General features: G+C 44.4%; 1 protein-coding gene across 2 annotated transcripts; it reads left to right on the top strand.

Annotated features, from left to right (window-relative positions):
- The first annotated feature begins 12,414 nt into the window (after positions 1 to 12,414).
- Positions 12,415 to 18,641, top strand: Npy (neuropeptide Y). 2 transcript variants are annotated; one of them, XM_005366621.2, is made up of 4 exons: positions 12,415 to 12,541; positions 13,331 to 13,518; positions 16,569 to 16,649; positions 18,448 to 18,641. In XM_005366621.2, exons 2-4 carry the CDS (start codon positions 13,331 to 13,333, stop codon positions 18,470 to 18,472), a joined length of 294 nt encoding a protein of 97 aa, XP_005366678.1. In that variant the 5' UTR covers positions 12,415 to 12,541; the 3' UTR covers positions 18,473 to 18,641. The 2 variants fall into 2 exon arrangements, with proteins under 2 accessions (XP_005366678.1, XP_026644792.1); XM_026788991.1 differs by lacking the exon at positions 12,415 to 12,541 and adding an exon at positions 12,672 to 12,756.
- Positions 18,642 to 19,019: the final 378 nt, after the last annotated feature.

The raw sequence follows: 19,019 nt of genomic DNA, 5'->3' as shown, positions 1-19,019 counted from the left end.
ATTAGATAGCCGGAAAAGTAATAGCATGGAACTAGCTAGGGGTGTCTGGGGCTGTTTCTTTACAGATCAATCAATAGATAGGCAGGTGAGTAGGTAGATAGGCAGGTGGATAGACAGACAGATGGGTGGAAGATGGATGCCCCCAAGGAGAAAGTCAAATTTAAAAAAAGAAAAAGAAGTGAAAATAAATTTAAGGTTGCCAATAAGGCACTCTTAATATGGTTTTTATTAAACTTACTCTTTCCTTTGAAAACTGGTTACTAAGCAGACAGAACCAAGTGTTTCTCCTATCTCTCCCAGTAGTCCCAGTTACAAAAGGGTAGCTCTTTACAGAGAAGAACGGCTGATGATGGATATAGAGGGGATTTTCATTTATTTTTGTTTTTAGTATATGTCTTTTTTTAGAAAATAATTTTTCATACAATATATTCTGATCATGATTTCCCTCCCCCAGCTCTACTGAGGTACTCCCCATCTCTCCACCCACTTGCTCAACTGCATGCCATCTTTCTCTCTGTAGGAAACAGGAAGAAAATAAACCAGGATTTGAAAATGAAAACAAAGAAAACACAAGAAACACAACCACACAAGGAAAATTCATAAAACACAAAAGCAAAAACCATATTATACAAGCCAAGGACCAGCAAAACAAAACAAAACAAAATGTCCAAACAAAGTAATATGAGGCAAAAGTTTACTAAAATGTCATTAAGTTAGTTTTGAGTTGACCATCTACTTCTGGAATGGCGCCTTCCTTAAGTGTGGTTAATATCCCCAGTGACAGTTCATCGGAGAGAACTAATTTTTCCTTGCAAGCAGATGCCAACTGGAGATAGCTCCTTGGTTATGGATGGGGGCTTCTGTCCACTCTTCCCTCTCATCACCGGGACCCCGTCTGGCTTGAACCTGTGCAACCCCTGTGCATCCTCCCACGGTCTCTGTGAGTTCATGTGTGCATTGGTCCTGCTGTGTCTGAAACACATGGTTTCCTTGGAGTCTCCCATCTTTCTGCCTCCTCTTCCCGTGGCTCCCTGATCTCCGAGGGGAGAGGCTCTATGAAGGCAAATCACGTATGACTGACTGTTCCGAAGTCTCTCACTTTCTGTACATTGTCCAGTTGTGGGTCTCTGTATTAGCTCCCGTCTTCTGAAAGAGGAAGCTAGGGTTGCAGATCCATGCCACAGAACCCGGCTTTTCCATGGGTTTGGGGAAGCTGAAGCCAAATGCTCCTGTTTGTACAACAGGCACTTTACCCACTAAGCAATGTCCTCTGCCCGCTATGTCATATATGAATATGAAGATTATGCTAGCTTCCTTTCCTGTGGTCCAGCATGATTTAAAGCTCACATTGAAATGACTCGTCCTTTGAATATGAGGTAAAGCACCTGCGTAAAAGCCATCAGGGAGCTGGTTCCTTCTCAACTAAAGGACTGTTAATCTTGTTCCAGTCTTTGTTTGTGCTTTGTGTTGTTTTTTTTTTTTTCTCCAAAGTTATTTTAGTAGGTTTTAACTAATAAATGTCACATTTCCCAAAGTTTTACAGTTATGACTATGGGCTGCATACATTCTTTTCCTTTAATTATCTAATATCTCCAGGATTTGTGGTTCAGCCAGGTTCCTGTTTCCTCACATTCTCTAATCTTGCAGCTCATCTTTAGCCAGGTTTGACAGATCCTTTTGTTAGTCTTTTTGAAAAATAAACTTTGTTTTCTCTTCTGTAATCGTGTTTTTTATTTCATTTATCTGTTTTGCTTTTGAGACCAGGTCTTGTTATGTAGTTCACGTAGGTCTTCAACTTGAGTTCTTCCTGTCTAGGTTCCTGAGTGCCAGGGTTATAGGTGTGACCCTCCACACTTGCTTTTCTTTCCTTCCTTTCTAAGTATAGCTTCCTATAATTGGTTACATTTATCTTAGCTTCCCGTTTTAAAAATCATAGGCCTGAATTTTTCTTTAATTAGAAATTTATCAGCTGTCAAAGCCTTTCTAATAAACCTTCTCCATTTCAGTTCTTTCTACATAATATATAGCTCAGTTCTTTTTAAATAATATATAATTTTTATTTTAACTTTCTCTTTACTTCTCTTTGTTACTTCTTCCCAAGTTAATTTGGAAACTCGTGTGTGTGTGCGTGTGTGTGTGTGTGTGTGTGTGTGCGCACGTGCGTGCGCGTGCATGCTCTTCTAGTGGACATTTTTTCATTCTTGCTATCAGACTCCAATTTTTAATCTTCTGTAAAAATATATCAAGAGTACTGTACTCTCTCTCCAAGATGGTTTACTCCCTGGCAACTCTGTATCCTGCTCCAAATCAAGACAGGTCATTCTCCCTTACTACATAATGCCCAGACATCAGCCCAGTGAATGTCTTCCTTTGTTAGTGCTCCCAGGGGCAGAGGTGAGGAAGGGCTACTTAAGATGTAGATCTGCTCTTCCCAAGGCCTTCCTTTCTCCTTGCCATCTCTCTCCCTTCCTTCTTCATTGTGCTTCTGTGGTTTGAGGACTTGGAAATTTTATTAGCTATTTCCCCTTTCCTTTTTTCTTTATAAAATAGTATGGTGTTTATGGGCACTGTTGGGAAAATACACTGTCTGCATTCATACTCAGGATCTGCCTCTAAGCAACTCTGAGGAACTTGGATGACAGTAGTGTGAAGAGTTTACTCAGTTCCCCGATCTCTGTCTCTCCCTTTGCCCCCCTCTTTATGTGTGACCTGCTTGTCCATTCTACTCCTGTTACCCTTAGGGGGCAGATATTCAGAGCACATATACAGCAGCCCCTTTGTTTGGAAGTGCTTGTGGAGAATACAACTGTTAGCAGACCCGGTGCTTGCTCTCATGCCGTGATGCCTCAGTGTGGATAAAACTGAAGAACTAGGTCTAACAAATAAATCAAAATGTGATGATGGAAAATACTCTAGTTATCTACAATTGAATAAAAACACACCCAAAATTTAGTGGCTTAAAATAAAGACCATGCTCGATTTCTCAGAAAATTAGGAAACAACCTTCCCCAACACCCAGTAATACCTCTTTTGGCTATATATCCAAAGGATGCTCAATCATGCCACAAGGACATGTGTTCAACTATGTTCATAGCAGCTTTGTTTGTCATAGCCAGAACCTGCAAACAACCTAAATGCCCCATGACTGAAGAATGGATAAGGAAGATGTGGTACATTTACACAGCAGAAAAAAAAAAAAATAATGACATCTTGAATTTTGCAGGCAAATGGATGGAAAACATTATTTTGAGTGAGGTAACCCAGACACAGAAGGACAATTATCACATGTACTCACTCATAAGTGGTTTTTAAACATAAAGCAAAGAAAACCAGCCTACAAATCACAATCCCAGAAAACTTAGACAACAATGAGGACACTAAGAAAGACTTACATAGATCTAGTCTACATGGGAAGTAGAAAAAGGCCCAACTAGGCAAATCTGGAGCTTAAATCTCACACCCCTTGTGACTGTCTCAGAAACACACACTCTCTCTTTCTGCCTTTCCCTTTCCTCCCCTTCTCTTTTCCTTTACCCTTCTGCTCCCCCCCCCACCTTCGTTTCTTACTCCCCCTCTGGCTCTCCCTCCTTACATCCATTTTCCTTATTACATATTTGGACATTGGGCATGCTTGCCGTGTTTACACTGATACTTTGTCTTTGCTGTCTAGGTGGGTGTGCTCAGTCCTACCCGTGAATCACAGCCAGTGGGTCTGAGCAGCCACTTCAGCTTCGGGCTCCTGCTTTGAGTTTTTGCCCCTCCCTTGTTATATGAATTTGGATAACTCCTAGAGTCTCTCTGTGTTTCTGTGACCTTTTCAGTAAAATGAGGATAATAACATCTACTCAATGCTATAGTTAGAAGCAGATAAGTTCAAGTGCAATGCTTTATGAACAGTGGGCCCCAATTAGTTGATACTAATCCTATATGTACTACCCACAGTGCCATTCACAGGTGACTGAAGTGTTTGCAAGACAAAGAGAAGTCTGCAGCTAGCATTGCAACAGAGCTAGCCACATTGCATGTTCCATGGTCAATATTGCTTTAAGACAATGTTTATTCCTGGGGATCTGACCATTGCTTTCACTTGACAAAGAAACAGTCTGGGAAGCCCTAAGCTCCTGCTAAGTGCCCCCTCCTGTGCACTGTGTTTCCCACAATAGGAATATCTTACACTCATTAGCACCCAGACCGAGTGATCACATCTGTAATCAGATCTCTAGAAGGTAGAAGACTCAACTACTTTGCCAGACGGAGTCCGTCCCACATATGATCATCCAAGCCCGGAAGATCTGTTCCTCACAGCCTTCGGGGCTGATAAGGTTGTCCCGCAGCACCGAGTAGCTGCCTTCGGGAAGGAACTCTTCGTGGTAATGCCAGAGGGGTGTAATCTGTATAGTGAGGAAGTGAGAAGGAAATGAGAAGATCCTAGGAGCATTTCAGCTCCAGGCTTCTCCTGAAGTTACCGCCAGGAAGAACTTGTCTCACAGCATACAAAAAAAATAAAATAAAATTTTCCCAAAATTAGCTACAAAATTTTTTAGTGCAAATAGACCTTGAATCTGATAAAATACTTTTAAAATTTTTACTGAAAGGATTATGTGATTTTCTTTTTAATTTTGTTCTGTTGACATGTCTAATTACATTGGTAAGTTTACAAACTCTAAACCGGTCATAGTCTTGAAATAAATGTCACTGGACAGGAATGACCATTTTATACTCCACATGACCATTTGATACACCATCGGACTTATATCACTGTTTTTACAAATACCGTTCTATACAGTTCATGAATGATGTCAGTATCTGGATTTCTGTTTTATAGTTTCCTTGTTGAATTTTGATCTCCATTTTTTTTTCTGGCACCATAAAATATGTTGGGAATTCTTCTATCCACTTTTCATTTTCCCTTGAAGACTGTTAGGAAGGGTCCACTGGCGAAGTCATGTGAACACAAGAAACTTTGATGGAAAACATTTTAAATTTTGGCTCAATTACTTCACTGGATATGGAACTATCCATGTTTTCTATTTTTTGTGTTAATTTTGATTTTTTTAAAAGCTGTTTCTCTGCATTGCCAGGTTTATTGTCATGCATTTTGAGGGGACCTTTAGGATGGTTCACACTTGAGCATCCCCACACATTTCTCGCTCACACATTTCCTCTCATGCTCATAACTTTAAAAATTTCTCTTCGCTGTATTTCATAATTCCCATGTAAGTTATGACACAAGGACAGGCAGTGTGGCTTTTTGCTGTAAACATCCAAGTGTTAGCTGTGTCCATGCATGGGGTGGGGTGTGCACAAGCAAGACACTTTGTGTGAACATCAGAGACAACTTTGTGGTCTCCTCTGTCACTGTTAAAATTAAGTTAAAATGAAGTTCCAGGCCTTGAACTCAGACAGCCAGGCTTACAGCGTCCCCCTCACCACCAGCTTTCCCCCTTCACTGACTACTTTTTACAGCAATGATTGATTTTTATCTGGATGGTCCCTCTCAGCAAGAGCTAGCTTCTCCAGACTCAGAAAATTCTTATTGGCTGGAGTAATTCAGAGGATGGCTTGGTTAGAATCATACAAACCAGCATGCTGGAAGCATCTGCACAGAGTTTCTCTGTTCGCTCAAAGAGACATGAACAAAAATAAAAGATATTGGTGTATCTGAGGGAAGCATCAAACTCCTTGGGCAGCTACCTAACAACCCTGCAGGGAGAACTCCTTCAACTTAGGACTAGAGGCCAGAGCCCTGGCCAGCGCCTGGAGTTGGAAGCCATCAACAGTCATCAGCTGCTGAACTCTGGTAGCCAGATCTGTCTTCTAGCTTCTTATTTGTGAACTTGTGACTCTTCTTTAGGATCTTAGCTAGCGGGATCCCAGCCTTCCCATCAAGTGTACCTGATGCTTATTCACTCTCACCAAGAAGTAAGACCCAACAGTGGCCAGCCTTCTCAGGTTGGAGGCCCTACAGCTCTACCAGCTGCAGACACCAGCTGAGCATCTTTCCTTAGACCTCTGGGAACAGTGTCCCATAGTGCCCTTGCCCATTTTTCTTACCCTGTTGGTTGGGCCCCTCGTGTGTGAGGGGACACCTCAGAGAGCCTGTGTTACCTGTCCTGAGACTCAAGAGAAGCAATTTATGGGCAAATACTCCAGGCAAACTGTCCCTCCTCCATGCTCCTGCTGCTGGCCAGAACTGGGATTCAGACCCAGAGTCTGCTCTAGTGGCTTCAGGAAGAAAAGATTTATTGAAGGGTGGACTCCCTGGGAAGGAGAGAAGAGCAGCATGGTCTAGCCTGGGCTGCCTGAGCTTCACACTCTTCAGGGAGCTATGAGCATGACTACTTTTCCTTAGGTCCTGAGGACTCTGGGATCTTCTGCAGGACTATCTACTTCATAACACATGTTCTATGTCTCCCTTAGGCTAAACCCTCTTTTAATGCATAGGAATATATGGGGGAAATGAGCATCTAGGCGTTTAAATTGAGTTTCAAGAAATATAACCTGACAGAAGTCACATACAAACTAATCACAGGCAAGACTTGGAAACCAAGAGATACCTCCCCATCCCTGGTGTCCAACCCCTGGGAGGCTGAAGCTCCTGTAGTAGGTCTACAGAGTTATAAATCCCCAAATTTCACAACAGTACCTAGAAGAGAAATAACATATACTCTCCATGGACATTGGATTTTCTCCATCCAGCCTCGTGAGAGGGGAATACAAAACTCTTCAATGTCTCCAAGAGCGTGGCAGAGGACCCTGTGTGGCATGTCAGCCACCCACACAGGCAAACTGAAGCTTCCTATTGTGGAAAGCCCACATCCCATGTGGGAGAATTAACTACTTGCCATCTTTTCCCCAACAAAGCAAACGTTCTGTTCTGCTATTGCGTGACTGAGAGCATGGGACATGAGCTAGAATAAAGTGGAACTGGCCAGAAGAACAGAGAGCCTGTCTGAGGTTCCGCATTCTGTTCTATTTCAGAGGCATCCTTTTGTGCCTGTGCAGGCAAAGAGGAGGAGAGAATTGCAGCTATTCCCAGAATACTTCCAGATTTTAAAAAAATATATATTTTTTTCCTGTAATTATCTGGATGTTTCAGATAAATTTGGGGGGTAATTTTGGTTCAAATAGTCCTCATAATTATCCCAATTCTTTTAGACACGAATTCCCAGACACTGCTAAAAATACAAAGTAAGAGAAAGTGCTGTCAGCAAGCTGGCTGCATTGTACAGAGCACTGGGAAATGACATGCAGGATCAGGAAGTTTCCCTGCTCCCCAGTTTAGCAAGGTGCGCAAAGAAAATCAGAATGGTCCGAAGAAAAAAGAAAGGAAGAAACTAGAAATTTCTAGACCAAGGGGCATACCCCATGAGCACAACAGGCCTAAATTAATTCTTACGTTTGAAAAGAAATGAGCCCAGATAGCGTGAGAGGGAGAGAAAAAACTGACAACTGCACGAACATGCTTTTTTTTTTTTTAAGTAATCTGAAAGTAACAAAAAGGGAAAAAAAAGTAAAGAAACTCTAAAGTAAGAATTTTAGTTGCTTGCAAGTAAGAATTCCTTTGGTGGGCTGAAGCGGTGGCTCAGAGGTTAAGAGCACTGACTGCTCTTTAAGAGGTCCTGGGTTCAATCCCCAGAAACCACATGGTGGCTCACAACCATCTGTAATGAGATCTGGTGCCTATAGGACATAAGTAGGCAGAATACTGTATACATAATAAATAAATAAATAAATCTAAAAAAAAAGAATTCCTTTGGCTATACCTATCTGTAATCCAGTTGACAAAGGCTTAAAATGTATGTGTTTGCTGTATCATTTGCTGGCCTTCCGTAGTGACTAGTCTTTTAAACTTGTTTGAGGCAAACAGTTTAAAGAAAATATTTATATATGAGTGCAGCGGTTTAGAAAAGCATGGTTCCACTGACTCATATGTTCAATACCTGGTCCTTAGTTGATGGGACTACTTGGGAAGGACTGGGAGGTATGGCTTTGTTGGAGGAACTGTGTATAAATTTGCTAAGAGAAAATGATCCCCAGATGATTTAAAAAATCATTTTAGAGTATTAAATTATCTTGCTGAATCTTTCACAAATTTTATTTAAATTTGATAAAAATAAAAGCATATTGTCTTTTAGCTCATACTGCAATCTTCCTCCCTCAGCCTGTGTATTTCCGGGATTTCAGGCATGGACAATCATACCAGATTATTTAAAACTCATATTAGACAATGACTTATCAATCAATGCCCTTGCAAAATTAGTCATAGAACAAGCAGATAAAAAGCCTCTGGGGTCTAAGAGAAGCTGAGTGGCTTTTAAAGTTGTGTTATCGTTTTTGTTCCCTGGACTGTAGAGGTGAGGGAGTATATAATACTGCTGTATCAGACTGGTGAGAATGTAAATTAAAAGACCAGTGCTTGTTTCTTGGGGGTGGGAGAAGAAAGCAGAGCTATAGGTCTCTCCCACCACCTGAAGTCTATTGCCCATCAGTCAGACTGCTTACCCATCTCTATGTGTGACTTCTGGTTCTTCCATGGGCTCCTTTGAGAACTTGTTTGTTGGGCCTATGAAATCCTAACAAACTTTGGCTATTACATAGGTAGGTAGATGGATAGATAGATAGATAGATAGATAGATAGATAGATAGATAGATAGATAGATAGATAGATAGACAGAGACAGTGACACACTGATCCCGGTTTTATTTAGTGAACACCTACTAAAAGAAGGGCATTTCTCTGTATTATGGAGCTTACAATTACAAAACGTTCAAGACATGAAACTATTTAGAAACAGCACAGATGTGTACACTTAAATAGACAGCTACACCTGTGAGACAGTCTTTAAAGGAATACTTTAGGGTACTTTAGGGTACAGGAAGGTAGGACAGACTTTCAATAGCTTGAACACGGAGTAGTGTGGTTTTGTGACCAAGCCCGGGGTAAAGAAGCAGAGACTATAGTGGGGAGGTCATGTTGGAAGCTTCTGAAAACAATGGCGACCTTAAACAAAAATAAACAAAATGACTCTGAGAATATAGACATCAGCTGCTAACAGATAGTGATCTCCTGGTAATAGAAACCAAACGAGAGGAGACAGGCAAGGGCATCAGCATCATTCAGGTTGCCGTCCAGAGGGGAAGTCTCCAGGCTGTCTTGAGAAGAGCTGGGGCTGGATATGGGTGAGCCAGGCAGTGAGAATTCAGAATGGGGAGAGTGTCTGGAGATCTGCTGTGCCTCCCTCCGAAACTAAGTTGAGTATCGATTAAATCCTACTTTCAAAGAAACCATTGCTGATCAAACAAAGAACCACACAATGGCATGGGGTAAGGAGGGCCTGAAGCTCACAAGGGACTGGGCATAGCAGAGTAGCGCCACAGCCAGAGGGGAAATCTTGCCCTTCTCAGCTGTCAGCTATCAGTTAAAGCAAGAGAGATCTTACTCTGAAAGTGGAAAAAATTAACCTTAAACTGAAGCCAGCTTGAAGCCACCTAACACAGCTGAAGTATAGGATGCAACCTAGCAAAACTATGGCAAAGTTTTCACTCTTCCAGAACAAAGCTCCAGAGTTGAGAGGAACACACACACACACACACACACACACACACACACACACACACCTGACAGACAACAAGGTAACACCCACAGTATCTGGCATTCTAATGATTGTGAGGCGTACAGAGAAGAGGGAAATTGCGGGTCATCATGTGCGGGGAAGTCAACTCAAATACAGCAATTCCATGGAAGATAGAAGTTATTAGCTATGCATATTCAGCTGGGTCTGACAGGACTTGCCTGCAATCCTAGGATTTAGAAGACAGAAGCCCTTATTCGGGAGTTCAAATACAGCTTAGACTATATAGTGAGAGCCTATTTCACAAGACCAAAATAGTAGTAATCATAACAACAATGTGTTAAAAGCCTAGAATAAAGATTGGATATGATTATGATGGGTATTAAAGAGATCCACACTGAAATTCTATAGATGAAAGTTAACATTGTCTAAGGTGTGAAATTACTGGATAATACTCACAAGGATCACATACTGGAAACGAAGAGATGCAGTAATTAAAGATACAACAATAGAAACAGAGAGAGAAAGAGAGAGAGAGAGAAAGAGAGAGAGAGAGAGAGAGCGAGCGAGCAAAAAATAGCCTGGCAGTGAACTGTGAGACAGAGCTCACAGCACTTGGTCATTTAGCATTTGTTTTCCTAGGAGAAATGATGGCTTACATCAACACAGTGACTTCCCAATCAGTCCACTTGCAGACTTAGTCACAGCACAAGCTGGAAGCAACCTGGGGTCTAGGAGAAGCAGAGTTGGTTTTTGAAAGCTGAGGTACGTCATGAAATGAAAATGGACCCACAGAAAACAGTGTGTGCTACTGATATTCGGGTGTGTCTCAGCCTAAGGGTTTGGATAAAACACAGAAAAAGCAGAGAGGAGAAGCTGTTTTGGAACTGGGCTTATGTGCAGGTCTAGAAACGCAAGCCATTCAGTGTGCAGGAAAACAGATCTACAGAGGAGGGCAGCAGGGAGGAGCAGGGGGGAGGACCGACTGTCAGAGAGCGTTCACGAGGGTTCGGGGGTCATGTACCTATGCTCTTTGTGGCTTCATGGATGCATTTGTGCATCCACGGGAATATTTCCAACCTTCAAAGCTTTTTAGTATATTTTAATGGTATTTCAGAAAAGCTATTTTTATAAATAATCATGTATATAAATAAATCAAGGAACTTGACTTTGGAACTAAGGAGAGAGCCTGCAGCCAGGAGACTTTATTTGGAATGGAGGCTGGTTTTGTTTGTTGCGGTGGGGGAGGGGCTGTTTCTATGAGCTGAGGGTAGTTACCGGAAACTGCAGTAGGGAGGGGTTAATTGACGGACTGACGGGAGGGACTGACAGCACCTTAAGAGCTTAAGGCCAAATGATGCAGCTCTGGGGAGAAGAGAAAGACAGAAAGAGGTGTACTTACTGGACACACCCTGCCTGGACTTTATTTTGCAAACGCTAAAGGGGAAAGTTCTTGTTCTCAAACACCGTCGTTATAAAGTAAGTTAATCAGTTTACCAGAGTTCCCTGCTCAAAAGAGGAGCCCCCTTAGGGTACTTTCTCCCAGATTCAGTGACTCTAGCTAAATCTGGGTTTTAACCGATGTGAATCTCTGATTCACTACAAAAATAAGATTACTTTATTGAGCAGCGTCGTGTGCCTTCCTCCTTATTAAGGACCGAGTTAGATGTTTTGCACTTTTATCAAACATCCTCACGTGGACACATGAGCAGTCCTGACAGCCCTGTGTTTATGGCCCTGGTGCAGGTTTCCGAAATATGGAAAGTGCAGCCGTCTAACAGCGAGGGATGTTGGTGTTCAAAATTATCATTAGATCATACAGCCTCTCTCTCTGTCTGTCTCTCCCTCCACCCCTGTGTGTAAATGATAGCATGTTTAAACAACACACGAAGTGACACTTGAACTAAACCACTTATTTTAGCTTTAAACTAACTCATAAACTCCACATCAGCAACGTTTCATTTTACTTAGATGCAAACTTCCAGGGGGCACTAACTCAAGCGTACCATGTAGAATGCCCATCCTGTAAAAAGAATTTCAATATCGTTCATATGTAATCAACAGGTTTAACGCGATGAGTACATTGATATTGGTCTTTTAATCTGGTTCATTTCAATACGAAAGCATGTACTCATTCAGGAGTTAACAAAGCATACAGGACTTCACAAAGACTTGCCCACAGGGGCGCGGGGTGGGGGATTGAGTTGGGGATGCCCCTGGAACCGGCCACTTTCCGTGGTAGCTGTGGAACGGCCGCAGCCCCGGGACCGCGGGCTTTCAGTGGCGGCCTCAGGGGAGTTTCTGGCGGCAACTCAGCCTGGCTCTCAGCGTTGGGGCGAGTGCTGGGGGGGGGGGGGGAAGAAGGACCACCTTTTGGAGAGACAGGGTCAGTAAGTGCAAGGAAGTCCCTGGAGACCCTGAAGCACGGTACTCCGAGCTCGGCTGCCACTTGCTCCGGGAGCGGGAAAAACCTCAGCTGCCTCTCTCTCAGAGCGCACAGTTGTCGCGCGGACCCCAGAGATGCTCCCCAAGTACAGGATGGTGGTCCCTATAGACCCGCTCTCAGAGGGCTGGCAATTCCCGGGACCGGAGACCGAGAACGGTCCCCGCTGTGCCTGTCTCTGGCGGGACTCGACGGGGAGAAGAGCGGGCTCCAAGGAATACTCGCCCTTGGCTGCTTCCTTTTCCCCGCGGAGCGGGCCGCCGTGAGTTGGAGTGTGGGTGGCTACAGACGCCAGCCACTTGAGCGGCTGTGGCTCCAGCCTCCTCCCCCGCTGGAGGGGGCGGGAAGTGGCGGTGGGAGTCACCCGGGCGTGACTGCCCCGAGGCCCCTCCCGCCGAGGCAAGGGCGCTCCATAAAAGCCTGCTGGCGACCCGCTCTCCGCATCCCACCGGTGGCTCTCATCCCTCACGGAGGCGCCCAAAGCAGAGCACCCGCCGCGCAGAGACGCCAACCCGTCAGCCACGGTGAGTGCCAGGACCCACTGGGACAGGAGCGCGGGCTCTCAGACGCCCCTGAACTTGCCCAGCAGCCGGTCCTCTGAGCCAGCTCTGCCAGCTTCACACCCAACCTTTCTTGGCGGCTAAATTCCACTTGCCAACTCTGATCCAACTGTCCACCTGCCCTTCTCCGGGCCTCTCCTGGCTGGGCATCCCACCTCCGTCCCTGTTATCTTTTGAGGGTATGGAAAATAACATGGGGGTTCCTATCTCAGGGCAGGAGCGTTTCTTTTGGGGGGTCCAAATTGCGTGCGCCCAGAGGGAGGTTTCACGAGTACTGTCCCATGGTGTCAGGAGCCCTATTCCCTGTCACCTCCAGGATTCCAACTGAGCCTGTGAGCCCCCTTTCCGGGTCCTGTTGCCACACCCTGGGGAATCTGACTGTCACAGCAGCGCCTGTAGCCAAACAGATCAAAAGTGACCGCCAAGAAAGTTTCGTCCTCCAAGGATGATTTGGGGGTTAGAGAAAAGTGGCCATTCTTTAAGCTAGAGGGCAGATCTGTCCTAAACTTGAGGACCTCCATCCACCACCTTTTACCAGGCTACTTGGAGGGACATTTCATGAAATATGGGGGCAGAGCAGAGGGGCCGGGTCAGGGCGGGTAGTGCACTAAAGCTCTGGAAGAGGCGCCTGCCAAATCCGGGCTTCTTTCTGGGGTACGGGATGAAAACAGATAAGGCTCTGGGGTGGTAACGGGAACTGGGACACGGCGAGCATCCTAGGCATCCCCAAATCTGAGCCTTTTGTACCCACAGATGCTAGGTAGCAAGCGAATGGGGCTGTGTGGACTGACCCTCGCTCTGTCCCTGCTTGTGTGCTTGGGCGTGCTGGCTGAGGGATACCCCTCCAAGCCCGACAATCCCGGCGAGGATGCTCCAGCTGAGGACATGGCCAGATACTACTCGGCTCTCCGGCACTACATCAATCTGATCACCAGGCAGAGGTGGGTGCATCCCCCGACTGGTGCCTGGAGCTCCAGGCCAGAAGACCTGCTCATCTGGGAGCCGTGGACAGCAGGGATGATTTCTTTTCCCCCTTGTTTCGTCCAGGGTTGGGCAGGATCAGTCATAAATTCCGCTCTAGATAAATGCGTGAGCGGGGAATACACTACACAAACTGGATCCTTTCTCCCCGGCACTACAGTTGGTCTCCAAGTCCCGAGCCCAAGATTCAGGGCCTCTGGGCTGTGTGTGTGTCTCCCACCCACCTCTCCTGGCAGCGACAGGAGCAGGGAAGCAGCTGGGCTATGGTGTAGGGGGAAGAGGGAATCCGACCTAGAGTAAATAACCATCATCCAAACACCAAGGACACAGTCCAGTTGTCTAAAAGGTTGCTGAGACCTTCCAACCTGCCCATGGTAAGCTGAGTGGCAGCATTCGTGGGGGAGAGGGGACCACAGAACCATGGGTTTCTTTCTTCTGAACCATCTCAGCCTCACACTTGAGAATTACTAGAAGCTCCTAAAAAGCTGACTTTTCCACTTTAGAGCAACCAAGTTCTGGAAAGAAGGTGCTTGGGTTTTTCCTAACTAAGAAGAAGCCAAACAAAGCCAAAGCTTGCATACTACTCTGGTTACGCCCTGACTGCCTGGGACCCAAGAGATGGCAAACTTTATTTTTAATGCCCAGAAGTCAAAGAGAAGAGCCTTGCTTTTTCTCTCAGCATTAAAGTCAAGCAAAACAAATTAAATCCAAGCTAATTTAAAAGCAATACAGGACTTGGTTTGCAAAATCGATGACCCTTAGTTCTAAACATTTAACAACACATTTTAATTACTGAGAACCTTGAAGAACTGTAGGGGCAAGGCCTTCGGAAGCATTAATGTTCTTTACTTAGCGTGTTTCAATTATGCATGGTAAATTACCAGAGGGAGGTTAAAATGCTCACGATGCAGGGGATGGTTAGATAGGATCCAAAAGGGGGTTATACTTCGGAAACAGTTGTCTACTCTTAATTTCACCAGAGAGGTGTGTGCCAATCTGAAAGCCTTCTGGGGAAAACAATCCCAGTGTGTGCAGAATCACTTAAGTAATACTGGCTCATAATCTTTTGAAACGGATCATTTTGGTTAGCAAAAAGGAATTGTGTTTTTGAGTTCAATAGACTTCCTAGAAAGTCAATGCCTTCAATTTTTTATTTCATACAGCTCAGAAAAAAATTACACAGTTGAAATGATACCATGTTTTTTAAAAGGAACTTCATTTAGATACAACCTATAGAACTAATCTTTTTTGTAAACATTGCTGCTGTACAGCCGCCACCGTGTATAGAATGATTCCATTCCGTGGTTTTCCAGTCACCTCAGTCAGTCTTTTCCTCACAGCTTTGAAGTGGATTTAACTGTCTCCACTGTGCAGATCATAAAACCAAGGACATTTCAAGAAAGATGTTTTAGGGATATGGAATTGGAACCTTGAACTCAGTTTCTTTGCCTGGAATCACACTATCACATTCAATGTAATTTCTACTGTCTTTAGGAGAAGGGAGGAAAGGGGCTTTCCTGTCATGGGAAGAGAATCAGGAGGGAACTGGTCCCTAAGGCAGTTCCCTCTGTCATCTTGGTGATGAGCCTAGAAACCGCTAGAAGCTCTATTGTGTACTTGTTGACTTCCCCCCAAAGACTCCCAGGCAGAAGTCCACACCTTTGAAATCTACCATGTCATTTGTGACTGTTTTATCTGTAGTTATTCTCTTTCTTCCTCCTGCCAGCCAGTCCTGGTTGTAGTTGTTTTCCCATTGTGGTACAGGCTGCTGATTCAATGCTTCTGCGGGCTGGATTTTCTTAATCTAGTCTATGGATCTATCACATCTTGCTTATATGACTCCTTAGAACAGTGGTTTTCAGCTGGTGGCTGGGGGCAGATGGGGAGAATGTTATCCTCTCTAGGATATGGGGCAGCATTGGGAGAGATGCTTGGTTGACAAAACCAGAAGTGAGTGCTGCTGGTATCCAGTATGGAGCTGACAGGGATGCTGGTAATATCCTAGGATGCCCAGCCCAGCTCTCCACCCCTACCCTGCCCCCCAGTAAAGAATCCTCTTCTCCCAAGTGTTAGTACTGCACAGGTTGAGAAGTAAATCTCTAGAACAGTGTTTCTTCATCCTGGCTTTGTGTCACAATCACATGGAGAACTTTTTAAATAGAATGACTTGGCCTCCGCTCTCACCAATTAAATCGAGATGGGATCTGGGCTTTCTAAGTGTCCTTAAAGGCGTCCCAGGGGAGTTTTATGTGAAGCCAGGTTCGAGAATCTTTGCTTTAGAAACTCCATCTTTAGAGCTTGCTTATTACAGAGAAAACTGATCATCCAGAATTAATTAGAGAAAGAACTCCAAGCCTGTCCATCCTGTAGGTGTATGACCGGGCAGAAGCTATCACGACACTGGTAGATTTGTGACTGGGAAAAGGGTTCCAGCCCTTTCGCTATCCTACTATAGGTAGGGTAGAAGGACCCACAGAAAGATTTCTGTGGGCCGGTAGGACTTCTTTATACCTGAGGGAAGCCATGAGTGCCTCCAGCAGATGGGGAGTAACTGCTGTAATTATAGTATAATCTCAAAAATAAAATATTTATGAAGCACTTCACAAAATTAAATACATATAACCTTTTAATTGTATTTGTTTATTGTTTGGGATGAGAGAGAGAAAATTTGTGTTTTTGTATGCCTGCAGACACCTGCATGCGGAAGTCAGAAGGTAATTCTCCAGAGCTGGATCTCTAGTTCCTGTTTGGGTTCTGGGGCTTGAACTCGGGTCATCAGGCTAACAGGCCAACCCCTTCTCCATCTCAGCAGCTTGCATATGTGTGTGTGTATGTATATATGTGTATGCATATTGTGTTACTACAAAGTTGCTGATGGCATGTGTTTCACACTCTGAGAATACTTAGTAGCAGGTGGACAACTGGAAGTAATGTCTGAGTCTGGTTATACACTCTCCTCCTCTCTCCTAAGCTTATTTGATAAATCTCTGATTATGCTTTCTTGTTTCAGATATGGCAAGAGATCTAGCCCCGAGACACTGATTTCAGACCTCCTGATGAGAGAAAGCACAGAAAATGTCCCCAGAACAAGGTACGATAAGATTTGGGGTGGAGACCTTGCTACAGAGATTAAGATGCCAGGGGAGGTGAGCTGGGGAAAGCTGGGAGTCCACGTGAATATTAGGATGGAAGAATCTAGAAAAGAGGGATTAGGGCAGAAGTGGGGGTGAAAAAACATAGAGAAAAAGACCTTTTTTATAGTGCATTCACCGGCTAACCTCAACTTGCAGGGCATATGGTTTTTAACTAATATTATTTGGTGCTTTTTTCTAAATGTGAGTGATTTTTTAGCTCAAAATCATACTCTGTAGAATATCTTGCCTTATTAGAAGTAAGGGAGCATAGAACAAGCCCACAGCTCTAAATTGAAATGACCAATCATCCATTTGGGGCGATCAATCTAGTTTTTATACACTAAATAACACACCCAAATGTCTTAGAGCCTGTGTCCTTCGTATGTTTGACTCTGTCTTTCCTGGATTTACCCCAGAGTAGAGATAAGTCAAGTGCTCCTGGATACCTTTTGATGTATTTTGGTTCAATATAGTGATTTATTTTATTCAAAGACTCACTGTTGGGCAATATATTATCGTTAGGTGCTTATCTGTAGTCTGGAGCCTTTCTTGGCATACGAACAGGTCTTGACATGAGTGTTTGCCCAAATCAGAGGGCTCCCCAGTGGGCTAAGCAGGTGCCTCCTGGACAGGAAAGGGGTGCTGCTAAAAGGGGCAGAATTTGCCTCCACTTTCATAACCCCTAACCTGCTCTGTTGACCTTGCCTCCTGCACGATCTCAGCACACCATTCTTAAGCATCCCTGTAGACAGAACTCCACACTGTCAGAAACCATGTTCCCCAGAAGAGGTCACTAGCATGCTTGCTCAATGAGTGTGACTGGTGTGTCACCCCACATGGAAGTTCTCCATGGAGAACCCACGGGTGACAGCAGGATCACCCACCCTCCCTCAATGCTCTCTCAGCTCTCTTATGAAACAACCAGCCAGATGGTTTCTCTGAGGTAAACAACCATCTGAACTGGAATAAAGTTCCCTGCTTCTCTCCCTGGACGCATCAACCTAGACTTCACCAGTGAACGCAAGGAAATGGGAAATTCATAAGCATTGTTTTCGATGTTGATCAATAAGCATCTTTTTAATGTCTCATTGATATGCATGGGATATTTGCCACAGTAAAGGTTTAGGCCAGGCTATGAATACTTAGGATTTGGAAATAACGAGCCAGGCCTACTTAGAACTTCATTGCCTGCTTTGTTTTGTCGACTAAAATAACACAGTTAGTGCAGGGAATAAAGTTAACAGCACCCTGACTGACAGACTCAATCATGTGCAATTAGGAGGAGACAAAAGTTGATAGCCCTGGAGCTGCCTGTGAATGCTGTCTTATTAAAAGGGGCCCTTTAGAGTCTAATAAAAGGCATCTCTCTACATAGCAAAAGCTTCCTGGAAAACAACGGAAGCGTATTCAGAGCAGAACAACACTAACTTTCTTGTTATAGTTTCATGTGATTCCTGTAGTTTTGATCTTCAGAAATCCGCTGGAGTCCCTCAGCTCCTTTGATATGTACAGAGCCTTCTGCGGACTCTCTTAGAGACTCCAGTTCCCATAGGGCAAAAGCTGATGAACTGGGGCTTCATTATGCTGCCGTTCGTTCCCCTGTGGCTTCTTATTTGCAGCGCCAACTGGAGGCTTCACAATAGCTTCTGATCACTGTGCAGCTCAGGACTGATGTCTTGTCTAAATCTTGTAAGACGCCCCCCCACCCAGAGCCGGGCAGTCATTCTTCCCTGCTTTGCTTCTTGTGTTTTCCAGGCTTGAAGATCCTTCCATGTGGTGATGGGAAATGAAGCTCCCTCTCCCGGTCCTTCCTGTTCTCCATGCACATCTCATCTCATCCTGTGACACCTGTCCCACCAATGCATGCAGCCACCGGGCTGGACTCAGCACCATTTCCCTTCTTGTCGTTGTATATATGTGTGTTTAAATAAAGTATCATGCATCCAAAAGTGTATTCTCTTCGGTGAATTAGCTCTGATCAGAGCAGAAAGAACTGGGTTAGGCATTAAATGGTCATCAGTCTCAAGGAACAAACTCAGAGTTTGTCCCACCAACATTAGAGCAACGGCCATGAAGAGTAAATGGCTATGCTGCCCTTGGAAGCATTGGTCTCAGAGCTTTGGGGAAAGGTCTCATATCCTCGTATCTAACATAGCAGTCACGAGTGGCTGCCTGAACACCCGATGTGACCCATGTGAATAAGGAGTGGAGTTTTCCATCCCATGCAATTGAAATTCATGTTAATAGGCATGTGTTGCTGGTGGCTACCACATCATATCAAGCGGCTGACTTGAGATCACTCCTGGAATATGAGCAAGAATCACACC

Source organism: Microtus ochrogaster, unplaced genomic scaffold (assembly GCF_000317375.1).
Source record: "Microtus ochrogaster isolate Prairie Vole_2 unplaced genomic scaffold, MicOch1.0 UNK11, whole genome shotgun sequence".
Classification (NCBI taxonomy): domain Eukaryota; kingdom Metazoa; phylum Chordata; class Mammalia; order Rodentia; family Cricetidae; genus Microtus; species Microtus ochrogaster.
The sequence above is the reverse complement of the archived record's forward strand: the minus strand, read 5'-3'. Positions and strand labels throughout refer to the sequence as shown.

Bases quoted from the DNA above. Each gene is read 5' to 3' on its own strand.
- Npy (XM_005366621.2), top strand. From the start codon at position 13,331: ATGCTAGGTAGCAAGCGAATGGGGCTGTGTGGACTGACCCTCGCTCTG. The intron at 13,519-16,568 runs GTGGGTGCATCC...TTCTTGTTTCAG, and splicing joins AATCTGATCACCAGGCAGAG to ATATGGCAAGAGATCTAGCC. The intron at 16,650-18,447 runs GTACGATAAGAT...TGTGTTTTCCAG, and splicing joins GAAAATGTCCCCAGAACAAG to GCTTGAAGATCCTTCCATGT.